Source organism: Actinia tenebrosa, unplaced genomic scaffold (assembly GCF_029948245.1).
Source record: "Actinia tenebrosa isolate PJP-AT-01 unplaced genomic scaffold, QUT_ActTen_1.0 PGA_scaffold6__47_contigs__length_16458017, whole genome shotgun sequence".
NCBI classification, from domain to species: domain Eukaryota; kingdom Metazoa; phylum Cnidaria; class Anthozoa; order Actiniaria; family Actiniidae; genus Actinia; species Actinia tenebrosa.
Window position 1 is genome coordinate 6,459,112 of NW_028292583.1, and position 8,016 is coordinate 6,467,127.

Consider the following 8,016-nt stretch of genomic DNA (forward strand, 5'->3'; position numbering starts at 1 on the left):
CAGACTTTATATAATAAATAGTTCAAAACCAATCAAACAATGTGTTTTTATTTTTCTTGTAACATGTTTGTTTGTTAGTTTGTTTTATTGATAAATTGATAACAAAGACAATCAGCCTTTACCTAAACAAGCAGGGGACTGGAAACATGTTTCTTTAAAAATTTGATTTAATTTAAGGAAAACTTGGACCCATTATCTTGCTCGTTTAGAACTAATAGTCCTGTTAGAGTGCTTTTCTTTTTTCTGCAACTTCAATCCTGTTTTGGCTTTTGTATAAGGTATTATAAGCTTGAGGGACAGAAGCCAAAATGCAAGAAACTCTTGGCAGTGCACATGTCATATTGTGTAGTTCCTGAAAATTTCCATAACCCACTATTAATAGGAAATTTGAAAAAAGGTCCCCCGACCCCTCTTGAATTTCCGATTTTCTTCCATAGATAAACCTTGTAATTTTGTTTTTCCTATTACCCCCACCCCCTTGAAATTTCTAATTTCCTCCATGGTGGAGTATTGATATTTTATGAAACCACACATTCAAAGTCAGCCACCATAAGCAGAGGTACCATCCTATCATGACCCTGTAGTTTCCTGCAGCAGACCCTCAACTATTGAAGCCAATTGAGAGTTAAAGTACTGTTTGTCTTCAGCTAAATTTCGCCTGGACTAGTATTTACTGATGAGAACCATCCAGTCTAAATAACAAATTGGAAACCCATTTTTTGGTAAAACCAGAGCTGTTCTGGTCAAATAACCTTAAACTCTTTAAAACATTATGGAAAACTTCTGGTATCGTTGACATAAACTGAAATGCATTGGAAGAAACCATTGTTCCATTAAGCAGATGATGCAAAGGAAGGTGTAAATTCCCATCTTTTGCGGCTCTAGATCCTGTAATGCTGTTAACTAGCAAATTATGCCAAGTTTCAGCCCACAAACAGATCTCTGGGATAAGATTCCCTCCACCTTTTTCTTCCTTTTTATAGAATTCCAAAAATATCAAAAATGCAATAATTACTCTAGGATAAAATGTTGGTGGAATCCGATTTGCTATCTGTCTTAGGTCCAGCATGACAAGCTTCCTTTGTTTACCATCAAGAAGCTTGAACTGTAAAAGTACTGAATGAGGGATTATGGAGGGATGTGTTACTGAGTTTTGATCCAGGTACTCCAAAGGATTTGGAAATTGTGTTGAGCTGCTATTCTCTTTGATAATACTAGAAGGAAAAAAAGCATTTGTATAGTATTTTGTCTTTCAAACCATCAACTCAAAGAAAACCCAGATATTTTTGTGATTAATAAAATATCAAATATAAAAATGAACAAATTTCTTCAAAATATTGTTACTAAATTGAATTTCATACTAGCTTTAAATTTTTTTTGGGGTGGGGGGGTGGTGTGGGGGGCTGGGGGGCGGGTTAGCCCATGATGTGGTGCAGTGAAGGTAATTGGAGGTAAGCGCGAATATAGGGAAACTATACCCATCCCCCACAAATTCCCCTAACATCTACACAGGTTATAGGTTAGCTGTGGTCAATTTACAACGGCTATCTAGCTTTCATGAAGGTCAAAAATTTAACACCCAAATCATGGTCTAATCCTATGTTGAAGGTCTGGAAGGGTATTCAAAGGAGCAATAAAACAGATGAGATATAGTGCGTTATATGGATGCGGAATAACTAGAAAAAATCTAAAGTGATGGGATGTTGGCATTGGCTGTGACTCGAGTATTGCTGAATTCAATGTTTGCTATGTGGGATTTTGCTTTCTGATTTTCGGAAAAACGTGAAAACATTAATAAATAAAATAAAAATGCAAACGCCTTTGGTTGCATTAGATGCAAAATGTTGCGGGATACGGGTTTTCAGGGAAAAAATGGTGCATGATTTGGGATCCAATCCCACCTTCTAGACCCGGTGTGATTTTGTCAAAGTAACACCACACAATGGAAGTTACAGGTCTTTAAAACCGCATCACTCTCCCGTCCCCTCCAGAAACCTTCCTTATGGTGCTACACCATCACAGTACATACCTATCGATCCATACCCTGGTAGAGTACTTGGAACATTCAATAGAGGACTCAGTAACTGACTCAAAAAGCAGCTGAGAAAGGAAAGGACCAAAGCAAGACTTTTCTAAAAAACCAGTATCTACGATGATTCCTCGAGCAACAAGCTGTATTAAAAGAGATTGGGTTGGGAATGCGTGTTCCCTCTTGTAAAATTCTAGAGTGAATTTTACGAAATCCGAGTCACAATTTAATGAGCTTATGACCGGCTGAAGGTTTTCCACGATGATGTTTAGTTGCGAGGGATTCATTATTAGTTGCTGCATTAAATAGTAGAACTCATTTTCAATCGTGTTTCTTGAATCCGTGATCTCTGTATCTTTGACACTTTCCGCCGCCATCTTGAAAGTATGAGGTTGATACTTCATGTACTGGTGGTACATGCGTTTTTTGATTAAGCAAGGACGTGATTGGTCAAAATGAATCGACCAATCAGAAGCTTGTTAGTTTGAGACCAGCTGTCAGTCTAGCGATTCGAAAAATGGCGGATAGACGTGTTTTGACGCTCTCTCAACAGCCATCAAAAACCCAAGGTTTTAGGCTGATTTTATACGTCTTTTCTTCTATAATAAGTTAGTTTTTATTATTTAAGGGAAGGTTGTTGCATTGACTTAAAATTTCTTTTTGTTTCTTGAAAGAATCCATGCGGTCCAAGCTGGAAGAATGGCGCAAAGTAAGACAGCAACAAACGGCTAAACAGCTGAAACAACAAACAGTCCCTCTAAAGACGCCTAATAGAGTTAAACCTCAAGTATCTCAGCAAAAGGCTAAAAGTGTTCAACCAAAGAGCAAAGAAACTTCGTTGTCTAAGTCATCATTAGCTCATCGCAAGAGGAAATCGTTTCACGTGCTGCTATACGACACAGCTGGTGTTAAAAAGATCACAGACGAAAACACAGCGGAAGAGTCGTGTCAAACGTAATTAATAAATTGACTTATTCGTATAATCTTTTGGTTGTCACTCATAAAATACCGTATATTTTGTAATTACATATTTCAGAGTCAATATTGAACTAAATATCAATGAGATCAAAAGGAGAAATTCTAAGATTCAGGTAAGTTTTATACTGAATCATGATTAAGTCGAGACCGTCAAGCTTATGTTTGATTTGTGGGTAGAATCGATAGATGAATAATATCTTAGAAAACCATTTAGATTTTATATTCTGTGATCTTAATTTTCTTTACCTTTTTATAAGAAGCCACCCGAGACGTTTGAAATCGAAAGTGCACCAGATTCAAAGAGAGCAAGAAGAAGCACTTTTACCATCGAGACACCAATGAAAGAAGTTGGTGATAAAAATAAAGAAAATCCCAAACGTTGTGAAAAAAATGAGCAAAACCTAAGGTAACTATTGAAGGGATGCATTGTCTTGATCCGTTATTTGAAATACCTGGTCCCTCACTCTTCATGGAAGAATGAAAAAACAGACATCCTTTTGGTCAGGGGTAGGGAACCATATTTTAAGAATTTCACTGAGAACATGACCCTGGACCTTCACTGCTTTCATTTTTGATGCCATTGAATGCCAAGGCAGTCATGGTCTGTGGGGAGAAAAGAGGTTAACTTTCAGACCCAGAAATAAACGAGGGAATGCTAACATTATACTCAATATATTCATCAGTCGGTGGGATAGTGTATTTAATACAGAGAAAAAATTGAATGAGTTAAGAAAAAGGAGGGATGAACCTGACCTTCCCACACTATAATATAATCCCTCTCTGCACCACTATGCAGGTTGTATTTGTGAGATGAAACTTAAAAAAAAAGATGTAAATCTATGTCAGGGGGATTGGACACAGTGTGCAAAGAATCAAAAATCATTAAAGCCGTCAGTGTCCCCACTTTACCCAAAACATGTCAGGGATGGGAAAGCCAAGGAATAGGGATTTTAAAATGACTGATGCATTGTTTTTTATTTTCCTTGTTTTAGAAATAAACTAGAAATATGGAGAGAAAATAAAAGGTAATTATATTTGGTAATTGAAATATTCATGTCATCTACATTGGACAATCTAACATGTTTAGTACAATGGATGTTCCTGGTTTGTTACAGAAAAAAGCAAGCAACACCAACTATTCCAAAAAGTTTAAAATTACACATCAAACCTCAGAACTCTTGCAATAGGAAAGATGGTTCAAACAGGTAAATAAAAGTTTTCATTTTAATTGCAATTTAAAATTTCTTATGCATGCCTGGACAAATTAAAATTATTGACACCCACAAAAAAAATTGTAATTAATGCAATCTGTAACCAGCTGTTGCATGATAAGTACTAAGTGCCCTTTCCATCAATGAAAGCTGCTTGTATTATTTAAATTGTTATGAATCATAAAGTGTCTGTGATATGAATGTAGGATGATTCTTGTGTTAGCTTGGGATCCTTCTTGTTAATCCTTCAGTAGACCAGTGTGGCACAAAACGTAGACAAACTTGAGACAAAGATCACCATTTTTTCATAATTATGTTTGAATTAAATATGTTGTTGTCATTGCTAAAATAGTGGGGAAAAATTGCGTTAAAACCATGGATCCAGGCAAATGTAACCAAGTGTGTACTGCAAAGAAATTCCCCAAGAAAAATGGACCCCCTACACAGCCACAAAAAGTGTCACAAATCACGAAAAGTAAAGTCGGACCAAAAGATACAGTCAACTTGCCAAGAACACCATTGAAACTACTTCTACCACACATGGATAAGACACTGTCAATGAGGTATGTTTAATCATTAATTATGTTTTGAAAATGGTACTTCATGACATGCCGACAGAGCAGAAAAACGACAAGGCTGCTACTTTCGCAATTTTTTTCTTTATCTCTCATTCATGCTAAAAAACGTTTAGTGTTTCATTCGTGTTTCTTGTGCTTTAAACTTTTCACAAAATTCTGCTAACCTCAGGCAATTCTACTTCTAGGCATTAGCAAAAATGTTAGTTTTCGTGCTGATCAAAATATCATCTCTCCCAACGTTAAGGGTGTTATATCTCAAATACGCATTCCTTAAATTTCCCCAAATTTTGGCATTTTGTTAATCAGCCCCAAAAGAGCCTGTTTATGAAATATAAAGCTTATTAACGCATAAAGGTCAAAAGTAGAACCCATTTTTCTGCCCTGCCTGACACGCCTTTATCATATATAATACTAGTTTCTTATTCACATTTCAACTTGGAGAGTTGCTTCAGTTTGTTAATCATCATCATGTTATAAAAGATGTACATGATATTGATTTTTGCAGGGAGAGACTCGAGTTGTGGAGAAAAGAAAAAGGGTAAGAATAATTGGATGAAGACTTTCTATTACTTGCTTTAACCTTGTAATCATATCGCAACCCAAAACAGCTATGTAAATATCTATTGAGGTGGTAAGGAGCTTCGTCATATTAAGATATAGAGTACATGTAAGTAATCAGTTTGAAATTTAATTCTGTTGGATTGGATTCTGAATTTTTTGAAATATAGCAAAACAGAAGGAGTTACAAAGACACCAGCAACACTGAGAAGGAAGAGTACAATGCCATCAAGAAGGAAAGACCACAAACCAATCACCATGGAAACACAGGAACCACTGCAGCTTGAACCTTTTGACACTATGCACTGTGACATGGCCGAAAAGAAACCAACACCAGAGGAAATAAGACAAAAACTACAAAATTGTTTGGAAAAAATAAAAGAGGTAAAAAAAACTTGAGTTAATGTTAATGAATAGCAATGCTTGATTCCAAGGAAAGATGTTAGTTTCCATGGTAACATAGTAATCCTCCCCTGCACCCTTAAAAGTACTGGTAGTCATCTTGACACTGTTTTGATTTCTTCTTTAGGATAAGAATAATGATGATATGATTGCAAATCATCTGGATGAGATACAGGACGCTCACCCAGGTTCACTGCAGTGTGCTGAGTTCTGGATTTGCAGGGCAAAAATTGCAGAGCATGAAGAAGATGATGGCAGGGTCGTGTGTTTGTTTGAACAAGCCCTAGTTTTCAATGCCGAGGTAGGTGGACCAAACCAGTTTCATAAATACTAAAGACATTGTTCCAGTGACATGCATGGTAGATTGATAGGACTTTTCAATGCCATACAGAATACAGTTCAAAGAATATAAAAATAGTTTGATCTTTAGTTGCAAAACTAGATTTTACCTGGACTATTACTGGTGGCAGAGGCTGGCTTGCAAATCAACTAGCTTAATCTTATTGCACTGACAGAGATCAGTTTTTGTCCTTTTTAGCCTGAGCACCTAATCAAGGAGGCTGTGGCAGAATACTCAAAAACAAGAAAAGGCCAGAAGGAAGGTAAGACATCCACAAAAACTGTTGTAGTTTAGTGTTTTGTTTTAGGTTGGTGTTATTTATTAATCCACCATTTTCCACTTATTCTTTCATCAGTGTCGTCTATAGAGGTACCAGAAGCTGTCCCAGGACTTTCAGTAACACCCCCTAGAGTAGATGATATCTTGAACAAACAAGCTGGTCAGCCCTCACCCTTTGACTCCTCCATCATCAAATACAGTGTCACAAAAGCAACACCTTTCAAAAGCAGGTTTGTATGACTAGATATGTAAAGCATTCAGTAAATGTTGCATGTACCAAAGTATCAAGCTTCCTTGGTGTCAATAATTATCCCTTGAGAGAATTGTAAAACCTTATATTCTTGGAGACCTTTGTCATCCATTACTTGAGGTATTCCTGGAGATGAAACTGGAGACATGGGTGATCAGTGAATCTTATAGCCTGCATGCAATCAGATTTTTAGACTTTAACTCTGGTTAAGATAGTCTGCAAATCAGAGCAAGATTTCTTGTTCTGGAGGATCCCTTCTTGTTTGCAGGATTATAGTATATAATAGACACCGATGATTGGCTGCTATATTGTTTCATTCTTGCCCTTGACAAAACTTTCAATTAATAGTACAAAGAGTAGCCTTTGAACAATCTGAATCTTTGCAGGCTGAAATCATGTGAAAGGCCAGTTGTGACACCAGTCCGCAGGTCAACAAGACTTGAAAGACGCAGTATGCACTATCCAACAACGTTACAGGAACATGGCCTCGCTGTAAGACACTTGGATGATCTACCAGAAGACATCAAAAAGAATGTCTTGTTTAAACCCAATTTGACTGTGCAGAATGATTTAAATGAAGCATGGAAAGCTCTGTGGAATGAATGAGATAAAACTTTTATACTGTTGCGAAAAAAGGTTGCGCAAATCCAATGTAAACAGATTGATGGTGTAGAAAGAATTTTGTTTAACATGAATCACGTTTTTAATGTGTACATATAAGAAGAAAAGGTATTTATCCTGGTAGGTTCTGGTACATAAGTCTACAATATTTTATAGGTCATATCTTTGTTACATTGTTTTAAATTTGTTTTTAAGCGACAGCAAGAAAATGTTATTTGATTTTGCAAGTGAAAAGAAATTATAAAGTATAATATTGTCAATAAGTGCTTGTTGTTTTACTAGAGTACAGCCACTAGTCAGTAGAGTTCACCAATACTAAATCACTGAGCCTGAGGCAGATACATAATTGTTGAAGCATCATTAAATAGATGATTATTTATTTCTATCCGAAGAAAACCTATCCAGTGGATAAATTTATTGGATATCAGCGTCGATTTATCCACTGCATAAGGATTTATCGTCTTATTGGGCTATATTTCGTCTTATTGTGCTATATTTCGTCTTATTGGGCTATATCATCTTATTGGGCTATTAGATCGTCTATTGGGCTATATATCGTCTTATTGGGCTATATATCGTCTTATTGGGCTATATATCGTCTTATTGGGCTATATATCGTCTTATTGTGCTATATATCGTCTTATTGGGCTATATATCGTCTTATTGGGCTATATATCGTCTTATTGGGCTATATATCATCTTATTGGGCTATTCGATCGTCTTATTGGGCTATTCGATCGTCTTATTGGCCTACATATCAACTTATTGGG

At 36.3% G+C, this 8,016-nt stretch overlaps 3 protein-coding genes across 3 annotated transcripts; 2 read left to right on the plus strand and 1 right to left on the minus strand.

Moving 5' to 3' along the window:
• Window positions 1-71: 71 nt before the first annotated feature.
• Window positions 72-2,406, minus strand: LOC116297554 (uncharacterized). Its single transcript, XM_031705801.1, has 2 exons — window positions 2,030-2,406; window positions 72-1,214 (listed from the first exon to the last, which is right to left on the minus strand). The coding sequence occupies exons 1-2, from the start codon at window positions 2,404-2,406 to the stop codon at window positions 671-673; spliced, it is 921 nt and encodes a 306-aa protein (XP_031561661.1). The 3' UTR covers window positions 72-670.
• Window positions 2,407-2,546: 140 nt separating this feature from the next.
• On the plus strand, window positions 2,547-4,461 carry LOC148905940 (uncharacterized). The gene is made up of 7 exons (XM_089038937.1): window positions 2,547-2,598; window positions 2,704-2,983; window positions 3,066-3,120; window positions 3,265-3,413; window positions 4,000-4,032; window positions 4,123-4,212; window positions 4,425-4,461. Exons 1-7 carry the CDS (start codon window positions 2,547-2,549, stop codon window positions 4,459-4,461), a joined length of 696 nt encoding a protein of 231 aa, XP_088895063.1.
• A 117-nt stretch (window positions 4,462-4,578) lies between these two features.
• On the plus strand, window positions 4,579-7,760 carry LOC116297546 (cytoskeleton-associated protein 2-like). Its single transcript, XM_031705792.2, has 7 exons — window positions 4,579-4,781; window positions 5,302-5,334; window positions 5,525-5,738; window positions 5,884-6,057; window positions 6,295-6,358; window positions 6,452-6,605; window positions 7,012-7,760. Exons 1-7 carry the CDS (start codon window positions 4,594-4,596, stop codon window positions 7,229-7,231), a joined length of 1,047 nt encoding a protein of 348 aa, XP_031561652.2. The 5' UTR covers window positions 4,579-4,593; the 3' UTR covers window positions 7,232-7,760.
• Window positions 7,761-8,016: the final 256 nt, after the last annotated feature.

What these genes read in the sequence shown, in the direction of transcription:
- LOC116297554 (XM_031705801.1), bottom strand. Translation starts at nt 2,406, where the DNA reads ATGGCGGCGGAAAGTGTCAAAGATACAGAGATCACGGATTCAAGAAAC. An exon ending in ACCAGGGTATGGATCGATAG is followed by an intron (nt 1,215 to 2,029) that starts GTATGTACTGTG and finishes TTTTCCTTCTAG; the next exon opens with TATTATCAAAGAGAATAGCA.
- LOC148905940 (XM_089038937.1), top strand. Translation starts at nt 2,547, where the DNA reads ATGGCGGATAGACGTGTTTTGACGCTCTCTCAACAGCCATCAAAAACC. An exon ending in ACAGCCATCAAAAACCCAAG is followed by an intron (nt 2,599 to 2,703) that starts GTTTTAGGCTGA and finishes GTTTCTTGAAAG; the next exon opens with AATCCATGCGGTCCAAGCTG. An exon ending in AAAAATGAGCAAAACCTAAG is followed by an intron (nt 3,414 to 3,999) that starts GTAACTATTGAA and finishes TCCTTGTTTTAG; the next exon opens with AAATAAACTAGAAATATGGA.
- LOC116297546 (XM_031705792.2), top strand. Translation starts at nt 4,594, where the DNA reads ATGGATCCAGGCAAATGTAACCAAGTGTGTACTGCAAAGAAATTCCCC. An exon ending in GTTTGGAAAAAATAAAAGAG is followed by an intron (nt 5,739 to 5,883) that starts GTAAAAAAAACT and finishes TTTCTTCTTTAG; the next exon opens with GATAAGAATAATGATGATAT. An exon ending in CCCTAGTTTTCAATGCCGAG is followed by an intron (nt 6,058 to 6,294) that starts GTAGGTGGACCA and finishes TGTCCTTTTTAG; the next exon opens with CCTGAGCACCTAATCAAGGA.